This window comes from Mustelus asterias, chromosome 12 (assembly GCF_964213995.1).
Source record: "Mustelus asterias chromosome 12, sMusAst1.hap1.1, whole genome shotgun sequence".
Classification (NCBI taxonomy): Eukaryota; Metazoa; Chordata; class Chondrichthyes; order Carcharhiniformes; family Triakidae; genus Mustelus; species Mustelus asterias.
Window position 1 is genome coordinate 76,065,565 of NC_135812.1, and position 20,028 is coordinate 76,085,592.

At 44.2% G+C, this 20,028-nt stretch overlaps 1 protein-coding gene across 1 annotated transcript in view; it reads left to right on the forward strand.

Moving 5' to 3' along the window:
- The window catches only part of mycbpap (mycbp associated protein), an 86,250-nt gene extending 77,744 nt beyond the window's left edge, over window positions 1-8,506 (forward strand). The window contains exons 18-19 of the mRNA XM_078225984.1: window positions 1,123-1,293; window positions 8,404-8,506. Coding sequence (XP_078082110.1) covers window positions 1,123-1,293; window positions 8,404-8,499 — 267 coding nt within the window. The 3' untranslated portion in view covers window positions 8,500-8,506. The remainder of the gene's footprint in view (window positions 1-1,122; window positions 1,294-8,403) is intronic.
- The last annotated feature ends 11,522 nt before the right edge of the window (window positions 8,507-20,028 follow it).

Sequence of the window (20,028 nt, forward strand, 5' to 3'; positions counted from 1 at the left end):
GCGAGGTATGCTGATTTTCAGTCAAATCCTAACACACTGACAAATTTTGGCAAAACGTCACCAGTTGACACTAACTCTGATTATGAGGTTCACGGCCTAAAGGTTCCTTGTGGAATTAAGCCTCCCCTGCTGACTATTCTAAATCTCTTGCATTCAATTTTGTACCTTGGTTCAAGATCCCCAAATCATTGGAAACTATGGGCTGAATCTTAGATCTGATGGGGGTTTATTGTGTGGTGGCGGGGGGGGGGGTTGGCAGGCAGGGAGAGGCATAAAGTTGGGCATAATGCCATGGGTGCCATTCCCAGCACTTAACCTGCTTGCCCCCATTTGAATGACCAGCAGCTTTCAGAGGTGGAAGGCCCATCTCAAACTGCCAAATAGCTGCAGAGCAGGCTGTCTGAATGGGGACATGCACACCCCTGACATTTACACCAAGGGAGTAAGGGCCCTGGTACATTGTAAAATCTCAGCTAATCTGTTTCCATCTATTCTGTCCTATTCTTAACCATTTTAAACACTTCAAACAAATTGCTCAGTAATCTCTAAGCATTATCAGACCCAATTTTTCAAGTCTCTGTTCATTTTTATTTCTATTTACTTATAGCACACAGCCTCTTCGTGAATCCATATTCAATGCTGCAATATTCTTCCTGTGGAGACAAAACCATACACAGACAGTACTCCAATTTTTATATAAATTCACCATTATATCTTGATTTTTGTTTTCTGCAGCTCTTGCTCTAAAACCTAGGATTCTGTCAGTTTTTATGACATTATCCACTTGAGCTGCTTTTTTCAATGTCTGATGGACTGAAAGCCCAAAGTCCTTCTACTTTGCTACATCACTCCGGTTTCCACCATGTAAAAAGTATGATTTTTTTAAAATGAGAATGTCCCACCTCACTCTCATTGGCATCGAATTTTACCTGCCACCTCTTTGCCTGTTCCACCATCTTATCCACCTGCACCTTCCTTTGATGCTCCACATTATTTGCAGCGCTTCCTCTTTTAGTATTGTCTGTGACAAGATTGTGCTGGTTGTTGAATGATGAAAGCAAACTCGTAATTCTTTGTACAGAAACTGTGCAACATTGCTATTATTGTTTTTTCTTCTTACAGAAACGCCTGTCGGCCAAAAAGACAAAGGGAAAAGATGATAAAAAAAGTACCAGTCCCTCATCACCCAGGGCCAGCAAGCAGACACCGATATCCAGAGAAAGCCCTGAAGTAGATCAATATCAGGAAGACCCCATCGTATTGCAGATGTACAGGGAGAAGTTATACACAGAGGTAAAGAGTCTAAAATGACCACTAGCCCACAAAAGGACAGGAAACATTTCTTCAAAACACTGTTAACTTGTGTGGTGGCAGTAGGGGAAAGGCAAAAGAAGGACGTTTCGTGTTTTAAAGCAGAAATTTAAGCAACAATCCATCTTTTCTGCTCTTGATACCAGAATTACACTTTTTTTCTTTTTGATCCTTTGGTCTGGTGTGGGGCTCGGCTAGAGCCTTACAGATTGGGCTCCCAGTCAATGCTGAGCTAGTTCAGTGATTGTAGTGTAGTAAGAGTGATTCAGTAGTTTTCATGTTCCCAAGGAAAAAAGGGGAAACAATCAGGCAAGAAGTTCCACTCTTGGTCAGTGTCCACTGAAATCCTGTTGGGAGGTTTGGGTGTACGGATTTTGTGTAAAGAGAGGTTTGGGCTCAGTTGTGATAGCCACACCGTGATCGAAAAGTCTGCAGGCATTCACTGTCTGGGCTCAAACTAGGCAAGAAGCCAGGGGCTAGTTTCAAACAGGCTTTAGATGCCTGCAGAGCCATATGTGAACAGAAGCACCATCTACCAGTCTGAAGGACAGAAAATGGTTTGTGTTTACCCAGAACTAGAAATTGTTTCATAACCCTACCGATATCTTGCATAATACAATCTGAATGTTGACCGATGTTCTCTCTCTTCTTTTGTGCAAGGCCTCTTCATTTAACTGTGTGGGTCCTTTAAATTATTTTGTACAGCCATGCATACACAGCAATTTAAATGACCAAATTGGTCATGTCTGTGCTAGAATTTCTGGGTTGCTGCACAGCCACGCACTTTAGAGGGAACATTGGTGTTAACTGCTGCTGCAATTCCAAGAGCACTGACCACCTACCCAGAATACTCACTCAACTGGGTTCACATATTGGGAAAGTACCTGAATATTGAAGAGTATTGATGTTTAGGAAATACAGGAAGTTAAAAGATGGAGGGGTGGCTCTGTTAACGAATGATGTTATTAGCACGTTAAAGAGTGATGACCTAAGTTCAAGAAACCCAGGATGTAGAAGCGGTTTGTGTTGAGATGGAAAATGATAAAGGCAAGAAGTCATTTGTAGGAGTGGTCTACAGGCTCCATAATTATAACTACAAAGTAGGACAGAGAATAGAAGAAGAGATAATAGGAGTTTGTCAGAAAGGTACTATTAAAATAAGGCAATATTCATGGGGGATCTTATCAGCGTATAGACTGGAAAAATCAGATGGGCAAAGGCAGGGTAGATGAGGAGCTCATAGAATGTTTTCAGGATAGTTTCTTAGAACAGCATGTACTGGAGTCAACTAGAGGGCAGATTATACTACCTGATATTGTGCAAAAGAATAGGATTCATTGATAACCTCATAGTGAAGGCATCCTGAGGTGGCAGCGATCGTAATATGACTGAATTTTACATTTACTTTGCCGGAGTGAAGAGTGGCCCAATACTTATATTTCAAACATAAATATGCACAATTGTGAGGGCATAAAAGCAAAGCTAGCTAAAGTGAACTGGCAAATGTGCTTAAGGGATAGATCAATAGAGGTTCAGTGGCAGGCATTTAAAGGGATATTTCAGAATACATAGAATAGACACATTGCAATGAGAAAAAGTGCCAAAATACCCTTTATACCATCTCAGGAGCAGTTTAACTCTCTTCTGAGAGACAGTGTCTTTGACACTGCAGCACTCTGTCAGTTCTTCACTGGAGTGTCAGCCTAGAATATAGGCTCTTTGATTTGATTTGATTTATTATTGTCACATGTATTAGCATACAGTGAAAAGTATTGTTTCTTGCACGCTATACAGACAAAGCATACCGTTTATAGAGAAGGAAAACGAGAGTGCAGAATGTAGTGTTACAGTTATAGCTAGGGTGTCGAGAAAGATCAACTTAATGCAAGGTAGGTCCATTCAAAAATCTGATGGCAGCAGGGAAGAAGTTGTTCTTGTGTCGGTTGGTATGTGATCTCACACTTTTGTATCTTTTTCCCGACAGAAGAAGATGGAAGAGAGAATGTCCAGGGTGCGTGGGGTCCTTAATTATGCTGGCTGCTTTGCTGAGGCAGCGGGAAGTGTAGACAGAGTCAATGGATGGGAGGCTGGTTTGCGTGATGAATTGGGCTACATTCACGACCTTTTGTAGTTTCTTGCGGTCTTGGGCAGAGCAGGAGTCATACCAAGCTGTGATACAACCAGAAAGAATGCTTTCTATGGTGCATCTGTAAAAGTTGGTGAGAGTTGTAGCTGACATGCCAAATTTCCTTAGTCTTCTGAGAAAGTAGAGGCGTTGGTGGGCTTTCTTAACTGTAGTGCCGGTATGAGGGGGACCAAGACAGGTGGTTGGTGATCTGGACACCTGAAAACTTGAAGCTCTTGACCCTTTCTACTTCGTCCCCGTTGATGTAGACAGGGGCATGTTCTCCTCTACACTTCCTGAAGTCGATGACAATTTCCTTTGTTTTGTTGACATTGAGGGAGAGATTATTGTCGCCGCATCAGTTCACCAGGTTCTCTATCTCATTCCTGTACTCCGTCTCGTCATTGTTTGAGATCCGACCCACTACAGTGGTGTCATCAGCAAACTTGAAAATTGAGTTGGAGGGGAATTTGGCCACACAGTCATAGGTGTATAAGCAGTATAGTAGGGGGCTGAGAATACGGCCTTGTGGGGCACCGGTGTTGAGGATGATCGTGGAGGAGGTGTTGTTGCCTATCCTTACCAATTGTGGTCTGTGGGTTAGGAAATTCAGGATCCAGTCACAGAGGGAGGAGCTGAGGCCCAGGCAAAGGAGTTTGGAGATGCGTTTCGTAGGGATAATGGTGTTGAAGGCTGAGCTGTAGTCAATAAATAGGAGTCTGACATTGGTGTCTTTGTTATCAAGGTGTTCCAGGGTTGAGTGCAGGGCTGGGGAGATGGCGTCTGCTGTGGACCTGTTGCGGCGATAGGTGAACTGTAGTGGATCCAGGCAGTCCGTGAGGCTGGAATTGATTCGTGCCATGACTAGTCTTTCGAAGCACTTCATAATGATGGATGTCAGAGCCACCGGATGATAGTCATTAAGGCACGCTGCTTAGCTTTTTTATGGTACTGGAATGATGGTCGTCTTCTTGAAGCAGATAGGGACCAGATTGTTGTAAAAAGAGGTTAAAGATGTCTGTGAATACCCCCGCCAGCTGATCCGTGCAGGATCTGAGTGCTCGTCTGGGTACCCCATCCAGGCCAGTCGTTTTCCATGGGTTGACCTTCGAGAAAGCTGCTCTGACATCTGCAGTGGTGACCCCAGATACAGGTTCATTCAAGGCTTCCAGGGTGGCGGGCGTGCTCTCGCTGACCTCTTGTTCAAAACGGGTCAGGTCTCTGCAGTGGAACTTGAAGCCATAACCTCCTGACTCAGAGCAGAGAGTACTACCACTACACTAAATTGAGTGTGTATTACCAGTGGACTAAGCTGAAAGAATACTACCACTGGGCCAAGCTGAGAGGTATACTACCACAGGGGCAAGCTGAGAGTATATTACCACAGGGCCAAGCTGAGAGGGTATACTACCATTGGGCTGAGATGAGAGAATATACTACCACTGGAGCAAGCTGATCAATTAGTACCACTGGGCTAAGCTAGGGGAGGCAGTTGAATAGTTTTATTGCCACTGAACTAGTAACCCAGAAGACCCAGAGTTATGCTCTGGGGACTCGGCTTCGAATCCCACCACGGCAGACTGAAAAATCAGAATTTGTTTTAAAATCTGGAATTAAAAGTCTAATTAATGATGACCATGAAACCATGTTGTAAAAAACAATCTGGTTCACTAATCCTTAAAGGTGGCAGCACAGGTGGAGAGGGTGGTGAAGAAGGCATATGGCATGCTTGCCTTTATTGGACGGGGCATAGAATATAAAAGTTGGCATATGATGTTGCAGCTGTATAGAACGATGGTTAGGCCACATTTGGAATACTGCATCCAGTTCTGGTCGCCACACTACCAGAAGGATGTGGAGGCTTTGGAGAGAGTACAGAGAAGGTTTACCAGGATGTTGCCTAGTATGGAGGGTCTTAGCTATGAGGAGAGATTGGGTAAACTGGGGTTGTTCTCCCTGGAAAGACGGAGGATGAGGGGCGACTTAATAGAGGTGTATAAAATTATGAAGGGCATAGATAGAGTGAACAGTGGGAAGCTTTTTCCCAGGTCGGAGGTGACGAACACAAGGGGTCACGGGTTCAAGGTGAGGGGGGCAAGGTTCAACACAGATGTCAGGGGGACGTATTTTAGACAGAGGGTGGTGGGGGCCTGGAATGCACTGCCAAGCAAGTTGATTGAGGCGGACACGCTGGGATCATTTAAGACTTATCTAGATAGCCACATGAACAGACTGGGAATGGAGGGATACAAAAGAATGGTCTAGTGGGCACATGAGCGGCGCAGGCTTGGAGGGCCGAAGGGCCTGTTCCTGTGCTGTATTGTTCTTTGTTGTTAATGTTCTTTAGGGAAGGAAATCTGCTGTCCTTACCCAGTCTACATGTGACTCCAGACCCACAGCAATGGGGTTGACTCTTAAATGCCCTCTGAAATGGCTAAACAAGCCACTCCGTTCAAGGGGCAATTAGAGATGGGCAAAAAATACTGTCCCAGCCAGCGACGCCCACATCTCATGAATGAACTTTTAAAAAGATGAGATTACTACACTGGACTAGGATGTAAGAGTATTACCACTGGACTAAGCTGAGCAAGTACCATCACAGGGCAAAGCTAAGAGAGTACTACCATTGTACCAAGTTGCAAGAGTATACTACCATTGGACTGAGCTGAGAGAATACCACCAGTGGGCTAAACTGAGAATACCATCACTGGACTATGCTGAAGGAGTATTTACACTGAACAAAGTACTACCACTGGATTAAGCTGAGTGGACACCTATAATAGCTGGGTCTTTGAACAACTTAAATACCTTTACTAAATGTTATTGTGTGTTTTGATCTTCGTAAGAACATCAGAAATAGAAACAGGAGTATCTCATTCAGCCCCTTGAATTTGCTCCACAATGGTTGGTCTACTTCAGCTACACTTAAGTGATCCTCATGTCCTTCGATTCTGTTAGGATTGTAAAATCTGCTGATTTCTGGTTTGAATAGAGTATCTCCCACTCTCTGCAGTATAGAATTTAAAGGTCCACAACCTTTTGAATATGGAAGTTTCTCCTCATCTCAGTCCTAAATGATTGACACGTTATTCTGAGACAGTAACTCCCCAACCAGGCAAAACATCCTCCCAGCATCTACCCTGTCAAATCCCTTAATAATTTTATGCTTCAGTGAGGTCACTTCACATTTGTCTAAATGTTGGGGAATACAGGCCTGGTCTACTTAATCCGCCCCCCTCTCATTGTAGGAAAAGTCTAATGAACTTTATTGTACTCCTCTATAAGACAAGTATGTCATTCTTCAGGTAAGGAGACCAAAACTGTCCGCAATACTCTGGGTGTGATCTCACCAAGACATCAGTGGTAAGGAAAATGCTTGGATCTATTATTATGGGCTCAATAACTGGACACCTAGATAAATGGAGAAGAGTTTTAGGACAGGATGTACTCACATCTGGAAGAGAATGGGCTTATTGGCGATAGGCAGCATGGTTTTGTGAAGGGGAGGTCATGTCTCACAAACTTGATTGAGTTCTTTGAGGAAGTCACAAAAAAATTGACCAAGGCAGGGCAATGGATGTTGTTTACATGGACTTTAGTAAAGCCTTCGATAAGGTTCCTCATGGCAGGCTGATATAGAAGGTGAAGTCATATGGGATCCGAGGTGAGCTGGTAAGATGGCTACAAAACTGGCTTGGGCATAGAAAGCAGAGAGTAGCAGGGGAAGGGTACTTTTCTAACTGGAGGTCTGTGATAAGCGGTGTTCCACAAGGAGCTGAGGCCTCTGTTGTTGTAACATATATATAAATAACTTGGAAGAAAATGTAGGTGGTCTGATTGGTAAATTTTCAGATGATTCAAAAATTGAGGGAGTCGCGGATAGTGAGGAGGATTGTCAGAGGATACAGCAGGATATAAATCAGCTGGGGACTTGGGCCGAAAGATGGCAGATGGAATTTAACACGGACAAACGTGAGGTGATGCAATTTGGAAAGTCTACTGCAAAAGGAAAGCATACAGTAAATGGTAGAGCCCTTAGAAAAATTAGCATACAGAGGGATTTAAGTGTATAGATCCACAGTTCCCTGAAGGTGGCAACTCAAGTGGACAAGGTGGTCAAGGAGACTTATGGTATGCTGGCCTTCATCGATAGGGGTGTTGAGTATAGGAATTGAAAAATCATGTTGCAGTTGTATGAGACTTTGGTTAGTATTTGGAGTATTGTGTACGATTCTGGTCGCCACACTACCCGAAGGATGTTAATGCATTGGAAAGGGTGCAGAGATTTACCAGGATGTTGCCTGGTTTGGAGGATATGGACTACGAAGAAAGGTTGAACAAACTTGGATTGTTTTCATTGGAGAATCAGAGGATGAAGGGGGACCTCATAGAGGTTTACAAGATTATGACAGACTTAGATAGAGTGGATAGTCAGAGTCTTTTTCCCAGGGTCGGAGGGTCAGTTAATCAGGGGCATAGGTTGAAAGTGAGGGGGGAGGAAAGTTTAAAAGAGATGTAAGGGGCAAGTTTTTCACAGAGGGTGGTGAATGCCTGGAACGTGCTGCCGGAGGAGGTGGTGGAAGCAGATTCTATAACAACGTTCAAGAGGCATCTGGATAGATACATGAATAGGGAGGGAATTGAGGGATATGGACCACGTAGAGGCAAGAAAATATTAGAGAGGCATCTGTGTCAGCACAGACTTGGTGGGCTGAAGGGCCTGTTCCTGTGCTGTACTGTTCTTTATTCTTTGATATGATTGGGCAGAGCCAACATGGATTTATGAAAGGAAGTCATATTTGACAAAATGAGTTAACCAGCCATGTATGTCTACCTGTCTATGGGACTTTGCTGCTACAACTCTCTGCTCACTGATCACCCGGCCCACACTACCAGCTGATGACTCGGCCTCTCACTGAGATGAAAATATCTCCATGTTCATGAACTCTCTCTTTCTCTTCCTACAGGCCTATGGACTGATAACATCCATGATGAATGAAGTTTCTTCTCTCTTTGATGAGCTGAAGGGGCAGGACACAGAGCCTCTGGATAAATGTGTCTGACTGTGAATGGAGCTGTGGCATGGAGTTGACCTTGTCATTAAATTAGATTTCTATATATTGTGGAAATTATATTAAAGTTTTAAATTAAAATCTCTAATTTTCTCCCTCTTCTGAAGCTACTGACACTTGCTAATAACAAAGACACTGCTACCCCTACACCTCAAGTATCTCATTCAGATAATGATTTGTTATTTAGCAACATTTTGTATTGCACATTAGATATTTTATTGGGTTTATTAGTCACCTAATCCTAAAATAGGAGGATTAGGGCCGGTTAAGGACCTAAAAGGAAATTTAAACATGGAGGCTGGGGGCATGGCTGAGGTATTAAATGAGTACCTTGCATCTGTCTTTACCAAGGGGATAAATGCTATCCAGACCATGCTGACAGAGGAGGAAACTCTGTCATTGGAACTGTTCAAAATTGATGAGGAGGAAATGTTTAACAGACTGTCGGTACTTAAAAAGTTGACAACACATGGAGACTGGATGAGATCCCCCAAGGATACTGAAGGAAGTGAGAGTGGAAATTGCAGGGGCGCTGGCCATAATCTTTCATTTTACCCTAGACGTAGGAGATGCCAATGGACTGGAGAATTACAGACATCACACCCTGGTTCAATAAAGGTTGCAAGGATAAACCCAGCAATTACAGACCAGTCAGTTTAGCTTCAGTGGCAGGGAACCTTCTTGAAATAATTATTCAGGATATAATTAGTAGTCACATGGAAAAATGTGGATTGATTAGGAAGAGCCAGCATGGATTTCTAAAGGGGAAATCATGCTTAACTAACTTGCTGGAGTTTTTTGTAGAGGTAACAGGAAAGGTCCATAAGGATAGTGCTATTGATGTGGTGTACATGGACTTTCACAAGGCTTTCAATTCAGTGCCACACAACAGACTTGAGAAAAGCTACAGCCCATGGGATAAAAGGGACAATAGCAACATTGATACAAATTGATGAATTATAGCAAACAGAGTAATGGTCAATGGATATTTTTCGGTCCAGAGGAAGATTTGTAGTGAAGCTGCCCCAGGGGTTGGTAATGGGACCCTTGCTTTTCCAGATATATACTAATGATGTAGATCTTAGTGTGCAGAGGACAATTTCAAAATTTGAGAATGACATGAAACTTAGAAGCATTGTAAACTGTGAGGAGGACCGTAGAATTTCAAAAGGATGTAGACAAGTTGGTGCAGTGGGCAGATAGGTGCCAGAAGTCCAATGCAGAGCTGTGTGAGGTGATGCATTTCGGACAGACAATATAAAATGACCGGTACAATTTTTAAGTGGGTGCAGGAGCAGAAGGAACCTGGTATATACGTGGATAGATCATTGAAGGTAGCAGGACAGGTGGAAAGAGTAGTTAATAAAGTGTACAGTATCCTGGGCTTTATTAATATGGGCATAGAGTACAATAGCAAGAAGGTTATGCTGACATCATAGAATCAGTGCAGAAGGAGGCCATTCAGCCCATTGGGTCTGCACCAACTCTGTGACAGAGCATCTTACCCAGGCTCTATCCCATAACCCCACGTATTTACCCCACTAGTCCCCCTAACCTACACATCTTGGGACACTAAAAGGCAATTTAGCATGGCCAATCAATCTAACCTGCACATCTTTGGAGTATGGGAGGAAAGCGGAGCACCCAGAGGAAACCCATGCAGATACGGGGAGAATATGCAAACTCGACAGACAGTCACCCAAGGCTGGAATCGAACCTGGGTCTCTGGCACTGTGAGGTAGCAGTGCTAACCACTGTGCCACAGTGCCAAGATGAGCTCATCCCTTCAGCCGAATGTACTGGTGATCCAATCGAGCTATACAAGACTGTCCACAGAATGGCCGAGTAACACAAAGAACCACAGATTCAAATAGGTAAAAGGTAACTTTAGCACTGATATCAAGAAGTACTTTTGAATTTGTCATTAAGACGAGGATTAAACCGAATCCTGTTTGCTCTCAGGTGAATGTAAACAGTTCTATGGTGCTATTTCAAGGAAGAAAAGCTTAGTTCATTCCAATGCTGTGCTACTGTTACCAAGAGATCTGGGTTGTCATGGTATGCTTTGCTCATCTGTCTTCATACATCCACTGTAGCTTGGAACCACTCTGGGACATCTATCATCTCACAACACCTTGGTCAACCCCTCTTTCTGCTGCCCTCCACTCACTCCAATGTCTGGGTTCAACTAACATCACTTATTCCTTCTGTAGTCGGGGAATTCTGGATTAATGAATTGAGGTGGCTACCCTCAACTCTCGTAAGAAAATATTCTAAAGGGGCCACTCCAATTTGGGAGGAATAGGGGGAGATCTCATGCAATGTCATCTAATAACGCCTACCCTGCTGACCATACCCTGCTCCTGTTTACACTGGGAGTGCTGCACTCCTGTGCCAGGTATGTAACAATGACAGTGAGTTTTTAAGTTTTATTAAGTTATTTATTAGTGTCACAAGTAGGCTTACATTAACACAGCTATGAAGTTACTGTGAAAATCCCCTAGTCCGCCACACTCCGTGCCTGTTCCATCCCACCATCAGACTCACCATGGACTACTCCCCGGAATCGGTTGCATTCTTGGACACACACATCTCCATCAAGGACGGTCACCTCAGCACTTCACTGTACCGCAAGCCCACGGATAACCTCACGATGCTCCACTTCTCCAGCTTCCACCCTAAACACGTTAAAGAAGCCATCCCCTACGGACAGGCCCTCCGTATACACAGGATCTGCTCAGTTGAGGAGGATCGCAACGGACACCTCCAGACGCTGAAAGATGCCCTCAAAAGAACAGGATACGGCGCTCGACTCATCGATCGACAGTTCTGATGCGCCACAGCGAAAAACTGCACCGACCTCCTCAAAAGACAAGTATGGGACACAACGGACAGAGTACCCTTCGTCGTTCAGTACTTCCCCAGAGCAGAGAAGCTACGACATCTTCTCCGGAGCCTTCAACATGTCATCGATGAAGACGAACATCTCGCCAAGGCCATCCCCACACCCCCACTTCTTGCCTTCAAACAACCGCACAACCTCAAACAGACCACTGTCTGCAGTAAACTACCCGGCCTTCAGGAGAACAGTGACCACAACACCACACAACCCTGCCACAGCAACCTCTGCAAGACGTGCCGGATCATCGACACGGATGCCATCATCTCACATGATAACACCATCCACCAGGTACACGGTACATACTCTTGCAACTCGGCCAACGTTGTCTACCTAATACACTGCAGGAAAGGATGTCCCGAGGCATGGTACATTGGGGAGCCCATGCAGATGCTACGACAACGGATGATTGAACACCGCTCAACAATCACCAGGCAGGAGTGTTCTCTTCTTCTTGGGGAACACTTCAGCAGTCACGGGCATTCAGCCTCTGATCTTCGGGTAAGCGTTCTCCAAGGCGGCTTTCACAACACACGACAACGCAGAATCGCTGAGCAGAAACTGATAGTCAAGTTCCGCACACATGAGGACGGCCTCAACTGGGATCTTGGGTTCATGTCACACTATCTGTAACCCCCACAACTTGCCTGAGTTTGCAAAATCTCACCATCTGTCCTGGCTGGAGACAATACACATCTCTTTAACCTGTGCTTAACCCTCTCTCCACTCACATTGTCTGTACCTTTAAGACTTGATTACTTGTAAAGACTCACATTCCAACCATTATCTTGTAAATTGAGTTTGTGTCTATATTCAAGCCTGAATTAACAGAGAAAATTTATAACCAGGGAAGTTGATGCCTAAGTAAGATCCTAGCCTTAACTAATATGTTAGGCACTTTCCAAAAAACACTTGTGATCAGCAGGAATTCTCTCAACACCACAAGAGCACTGAATACACAACTTGAGTTTTGCTGTCACCTGGTGATAGTTTAAACTGTTGCTTGTTGACAGATGCACAACTGGGCATTATGAGCACCCACAGAGAGGAACTCTGAAGTCCTAGTGCACAAACAATATTTAATTCATGAAACTTCCAGTAATTGTCTACTATCAAACTGTAACTACTTCTCACACTAACCGGAAATTTTCACCAAGCTGAATCTGGACTGGATTTGCCCAAATAAAGGTAATGTAAAATAAAGGATTTTTAAAAAATATTTCAAGAGATATGGACATTGTAGGCTAGAGCAAGCGAGGACAGCATTAGTGTACAAGATTAGTTTTTATACAACATTCAATTATAGTCTCATGGTCACCATTACATATACTAGTTTTCAATTCCAAACTTTCATTAATTAATTGAATTCAAATTCCAGCAGCTATCATTGTGGGATTTGAACACATATCCTCAGAGTATTAATCTGGGCCTCTAGATTATTAGTGCAATGACATTACCACGACATCACCATTCCCCAAGGATGACTAAGTTGTGCCCATTACTGCTTGATGCTGGAGGAGCTTTGCACTGGTACAAAAGTTCTTGAATCCTTGCCCATTAAACAGTCTACGTTCTAGTTTGGCATGGCAAGATTCTGCTGATTGCACCATTCAGGGTTGTTCATTACGTTCTGCCCAGAATCTCAGGTGTATCCATGGTCACATGATTCTGGCATTCGTCACCTGGTGAACAACCAATTAAAGCTGGAGGCAGCCGTGCTGGTGCAGAAATGTGAATGAATTGAGAAGTTCCATTTACCTGGTGGACTTCAGCAACACTCAAAAGGAATTAACTTTCCCTTAGCATTTATATTACCCTCCCAGCACCTGTTGTTCCTTAGCCCCTTTTCCAGTCATTGATTGATTATGCTACTTTATTGCACTGATTTACTTGAGATTGAGATTATACGAATGAGCCTGGAAACCTGAGTATAGCTGCATCTTGGCAAAACTGGTGCAATGCCCGGCAGATTCTGGACACAATTTGCTGATTGCACCCTCAGTAGAAACTCCTGACAATTTTATTCCCTTTGCCCTTAATTATTACATTAATTCCAGTTATTGTTTCTACAAAAAGCATCCTGGGAGATTGGGGAGATTGCCCCAGAGGGTTTGGGAATTATGGTGACTCTCATTTCAAGGAAGCCAATGTTCCCAAGGGATCTCTTTTCATTTTTCCTTTTGTTGAAGGGAACTAGGCTCAGTTTGGAAGCTCTGCCGCAGATGCAGATGCAGAAGTGGGCGTGAGAGACCTCCAGATCGTCTAGTCCACTTATACGGGACACACATTCGGCTGACGTATACCACAAAAAGCAAGGGACCCAGTACTGAACCTTATGGAGGCCCACAAGAAACAGCCTCCTAATCAGAAAAATGCCCATATTTTGGATCCAACTTGCCACTCTATCTCGGATCCCATGAGCTTTTAGTTTTATTCCACTGTAGATAAAATATTTTAATTGTATTAATGCAGGATGTACCAGAAAGGATGGTTAGAGTGGATGGCTGGCATTCCAGATTGCTAAGGGAAATGGGATGGAGATAGTGGAGGGGCTTGTCTTTGTCATAGTCTTCTGATCTTCCCTAGATATGGAGGAGGTGCCAGAGAATTGGAGAGTGACCTTAATCAAGAAAGGCTGGAAGGACAGTCCGAGCAACTAACAGGCTGGTCAGTTTAACATCAGTGGCGGTAAGGTTTTAGAAATGATAATCATGTAAAAAATTAACAAACACTTGGAGTGGTTTGTGTTAATTAAGGATAGTCAGCGTGCTTTGTAAAAGGTTGATCGTGTTTGATTAATCTAATTGAATTTTGTGATTAAGCAACAGTGAAGGTTGATGAATGGAATTCAATAGATGTTGGCCAGAATTCTCCGGCCGTTCACGCCAGCGGGATTCTCCTGTCCCGCCAGCAGCACACCCATGTTGTTTCCACATGGCTTTGCTTCGCATGTACATTTCTAGCGGCCCTGCATGTGATCCTTCTTTATGGGTCCTGACTCAGAGTGTTGGCTCTATTCTCTCTCCACATATACTGTCAGACCTGCTGAGTTTCTCCAGCATTTTCTGTTTTTGTTTCAGATTCCAGCATCCGTAGTATTTCGCCTTTGTTCTGCATGTATTTGCTTGGTGAATGGTTGAGTTCAGTTTGCTCACACAAGTAACATTGCCAGGGCAGGTACAGCACAGGGTGAGATGGAGAGTATCTGCACTGTTTCCATCAAACAGTCCAACGACAGGCACATTATACAGATTTGCTGGAGCACTTACACTCAGAAACGCTGTGTGGCCAGATTAATTATTTCTGTTCTCTCTCCAGTTTTCTAGCCCATAAATCTCAGTTCCAATCCAAGCTGGAGAATTTAGTAACTGCCATGCTCATGTTTTAATGACAGTGCCTGGTCATGTTTGCAGTGAAGGTGATTCTGCTCATCACTATCTCTGGCTCCAGTTCACATCAGCTCAGTTCCTAGCTGGTAATCTAATAGAATGGATTCTCATCACCAGGGGCTGCCTCCTTGTCTACCCCTCTCCTGAGCTGTTTTCTATAATTCTGAATATATTAACCATCCCATGTATTGATAAATCTGTGGATTATTCTTTGCTCACTGTTTGATCATTTATATAATTTCTTTTGTAGCCACGGATCCCTTTCTGCAGAACATTATTTATTAACAACATTTTGACATGGCTATAAATTTATCATGAATGTTATTTGAATCAGAGTCTGAGTCACAGCTCTGTGTGAAGGGTTGCTTTTAATTTGATGGAACGTTTGACTCTTTCTTTTCCTTTCCCTCCCTGCTTCTTCTCTCCTGAAATCTTTGGCCAGGATTTCCTGCTATTTCTTGGGAAGAATGTTGGGAACAGCTCCTGGGAGATTCTTGGCTGCTGACACTCACTGGGTTTTGGTTTCATAGCACTCTCTGGTGCATCTTCCAAGTACCCATTATTCACCACTGGTCGAGTGAATGAATGTTGACGTGGTATAGGACAGTGACAGGGAAGATTTACCCAATCCAGAGTGACTTCCACTTTTGGTAGTGATCAGGAGCCAGATCATTCTGTGTTTACTAATTTAAGGCAAAATACTGCGGATGCTGGAATCTGAAACAAAAACAGAAAATGCTCAACAGGTCTGACAGCATCTGTGGAGAGAGAATAGAGCCAATGTTTCGAGTCTGGATGAACCTTCGTCAGAGCTGTGTTTACTGTTATTTTTCTACTCCAATAGTCATTACCCCAGTCTGTGACCCAACATCTACCAACTCAAACTCTATTCTCTTGTGGCTAATCTTTCCACTGCGAACAGGATTACTAGCAAGTGGCATTCGGACACGAATATCAGCAAACAGTGCCACTGACATTGGGAGCATAGCAAAGTGAAGAGTAGAACAGCTCCTGTTACTGCATTGGGAGCCAACCTCTGACTCAGTGGTAGCAGTCCCACCTCAGAAGGTTCAGTGTTCTAACCCTGCTCCAAATAATGTTGGGAGGTGTCAATCTGGAGAAGCTACAACACAGATCTACATGCATGCCTAACAGGAAGCAGCATGCGATAGACAGAGGTAACTGATCACATACCCATTGGATTAGATCACAGCTCTGCAGTCCTGCCACATCCAGTCATGGATGGTGGTGGACAACTAAACAACTCACTGGAGGAGGAGGCTCCGCAAACATTCCATCCTCAGTGATGGGGGAGCCCAGTACATCAGTGCAAAAGGCAAGGCTAAAGCATTTGCAACCATCTTCAACCAGAAGTGCCAAGGGTAATCCATCTTGGTCTCTTCCTGAGGTCCTCAGTTTCATAGATGCAAGTCTTCAATGAATTTGATTCACTTCAGTGATATCAAGAAACGTTGAAGGCACTGGATACTGCAAAGGCTATGAGACCTGACAACATTCCAGCAGTAGTATTGAAGCCTACTGCTCCAGAACTAGCTACTTCTTTAGCTGTTCCAGTAAAGCTGTAACTCTGGCATCTACCGAACAATATGGAAAATTGCCCAGGATATGTCCTGTACGCAAGAAGCAGGACAAATCCAACCTAGCCAATTATCACCCCATCAGTTTGCGCATCAGCAAACTGATGGAAGTGATTATCAACAGTGATATCAACCAGCACTTAACACAGCAATAACCTGCTTACTGATGCTCAGTTTGGGTTCTGCCAGAGTCACTCAGCTCCTTATTACAACCTTGATGAAAACATGGATAAAGAGCTGAACTCAAGAGATGAGAGTGAGAGTGACTGTCCTTGACATCAAGGCCACATGTGCCAAGTGTGGGATCAAGGAAGCCTTGCAAAATTTAAGTCAATAGGAAGAAGGGGGAAATCTTTCCACTGGTTGGAGTCATACCTAACACACAGGAAGGTGGCTGTGATTGTTAAAGGCCAATCATCTCAGCCCAGGTCATCAATTCAGGGTAGTGTCCTAGGCCCAACCATCTGCATCGGCTTCATCAATGACCTTCAAAGTCAGATGTGGGGCTGTTTGCTGATGATCATACAATGTTTCATCTCATTACAGCTCCTCAGATAGTAATGCACTCTCTGCTCACACACAACAAGAGCTGAACGATATTCAGGCTTGTGCTAATAAGGAGCAAGTAACACTCATGCCACATAAGTGCCAGGCATGACCACCTCTGAGAGCTAAAGCTCTGGTTGGTCCAGGACGAGGGTACTCCATCCAGTTCTGATCACCACACTTTGGGACAGATGTGAGGGTCCTCAAGAGGGTGCGGAGGAGATTTACCAGAATGGTTCCAAGGAGCAGGTTTGGAAAAGTTGGGGTTGTTCTCCTTGGAGCAAAGGAGACTGAAAAGAGATACAGAAGACCTTAAGACATAGGAGTAGAAGTAGGCCATTCGGCCCATTGAGTCTGCTCCGCCATTCATTGAGATCATGACTGATCTGATAGGATAATCCTCAACTGCACATTCCCACCTTACTCCCATAACCCTTTATTCCCTTACTGATTAAAAATCTGCCTTAGCGATCCAGCCTCTACAGCCTTCTGTGGTAAAGATTTCCACAGATTCACTGCCCACTGAGAGAAAAAAATTCTCCACATCTTTGTCTTAAAGGAAATGGCAGCAGAGATAATGGCAGCATTGGTTATAATATTCCAAAATTCCGTGGATTCTGGAAAGGTTTCAGTGGATTGGAAAAAGGCTAATGTAACGCCCCTGTTCATAAAGGGAGAAAGCGGAAAGTAAGAATCTATAGACCAGCATTTGACAAGGTCCCTCATGGCAGGCTGGTGCAAAAGGTTAAAGCTCACGGGATCAAAGGTGAACTAGCTAGATGGGTACAGAACTGGCTTGGCCATAGAAGACAGAGGGTAGCAGTGGAGGGGTCTTTTCCTGATTGGAGGTCTGTGACTAGTGGTGTTCCGCAGGGCTCTCTACTGGGACCTCTGCTGTTTGTGATATATATAAATGATTTGGAAGAAGATGTAGCTGGTCTGATTAGTAAAGTTGCGGACGGCACAAAGATTGCTGGAGTTGCGGATAGTGATGAACATTGTCAGAGAATACAGCAGGATATAGATAGGCTGGAAAATTGGGCGGAGAAATGGCAGATGGAATTTAATCCAGATAAATGCGAAGTGATGCATTTTGGTAGATCTAATGTAAGGGGGAGCTATACAATAAATGGCAGAACCATCAGGAGTATAGACACACAGAAGGATCTGGGTGTGCAAGTCCACAGATCCTTAAAGGTGGCAGCACAAGTGGAAAAGGTGGTGAAGAAGGCATATGGCATGCTTGCCTTTATTGGACGGGGCATAGAGTATAAAAGTTGGCATATGATGTTGCAGTTATATAGAACGTTGGTTAGGCCACATCTGGAATACTGCGTCCAGTTCTGGTCGCCACACTACCAGAAGGACGTGGAGGTTTACCAGGATGTTGCCTGGTATGGAGGGTATTAGCTATGAGGAGAGATTGAGTAAACTAGGTTTGTTCTCCCTGGAAAGACGGAGGTTGAGGGGCGACCTAATAGAAGTTTATAAAATTATGAAGGGCATAGATAGGGTGAACAGTTGGAAGCTTTTTCCCAGGTCAGAAATGACAAACATAAGGGGTCACAAGTTCAAGGTAAGAGGGGCAAGGTTCAATACAGATATGCGGGGGACGTATTTTACACAGAGGGTGGTGGGGGCCTGGAATGCACTACCAAGCAAGGTGGTTGAGGCAGACACGCTGGGATCATTTAAGACTTATCTAGATAGCCACATAAACAGACTGGGAGTAGAGGGATACAAACGGATGGTCTAGTTAGGAACACATGATCAGTGCAGGCTTGGAGGGCCGAAGGGCCTGTTCCTGTGCTGTATTGTTCTTTGTTCTTTGTTCTTTTCTTTGTTCAGTAATTTTAACATCTATTGTTGGAACCCACAATTAAGGAAGTAGTAATGGGGCATTTGGAAAATCAAAACACAATCTATCAGAGTCAGCATGGTTTTATGTAGGGTAGATCGTGTTTGACTAATTTGCTGGAGTTCTTTAAAGTTGTAACAAGAAAAATGGATAGTTAGTGGCCATGCCAAATTGCCCCTTAGTGTTCAAAGATGTGTAGATTAGGTGGATTAGCCATGGTAAGTGCATAAGATTACGGGAAAAGGGTGGAGGGGAGGGCCTGAGTGGAATGCCCTTTTGGAGAGTCGGTGCAGATTTGATGATTTATTTCTGCACTGTCGAGACTCCATGGTTCTAAGGATAATGGGGTCCCGTAGATGCAGTGTATCTGGATTTCCAGCAGGCATTTGATAAGGTGTGCACAAACGGTTAATACGCAAGGTAAGATCCCAAGGGATTGCTGGGAATATATCAACTTGGATAGAGGATTGGCTAACTGACAGGAAGAAGTTTAACAACACCAGGTTAAAGTCCAACAGGTTTATTTGGTAGCAAAAGCCACACAAGCTTTCGGAGCTGCAAGCCCCTTCTTCAGGTGAGTGGGAATTCTGTTCACAAACAGAGTATATAAAGACACAAACTCAATTTACATGAATAATGGTTGGAATGCGAATACTTACAACTAATCAAGTCTTTAAGAAACAAAACAACGTGAGTGGAGAGAGCATCAAGACAGGCTAAAAAGATGTGTATTGTCTCCAGACAAGACAGCCAGTGAAACTCTGTGGGGGTTACAAATAGTGTGACATGAACCCAATATCCCGGTTGAGGCCGTCCTCGTGTGTGCGGAACTTGGCTATCAGTTTCTGCTCAGCGACTCTGCGCCGTCGTGTGTCGCGAAGGCCGCCTTGGAGAACGCTTACCCGAATATCAGAGGCCGAATGCCCGTGACCGCTGAAGTGCTCCCCAACAGGAAGAGAACAGTCTTGCCTGGTGATTGTCGACCGCTCGACAATCACCAGGCAAGACTGTTCTCTTCCTGTTGGGGAGCACTTCAGCGGTCACGGGCATTCGGCCTCTGATATTCGGGTAAGCGTTCTCTAAGGCGGCCTTCGCGACACACGACGGCGCAGAGTCGCTGAGCAGAAACTGATAGCCAAGTTCCGCACACACGAGGACGGCCTCAACCGGGATATTGGGTTCATGTCACACTATTTGTAACCCCCACAGAGTTTCACTGGCTGTCTTGTC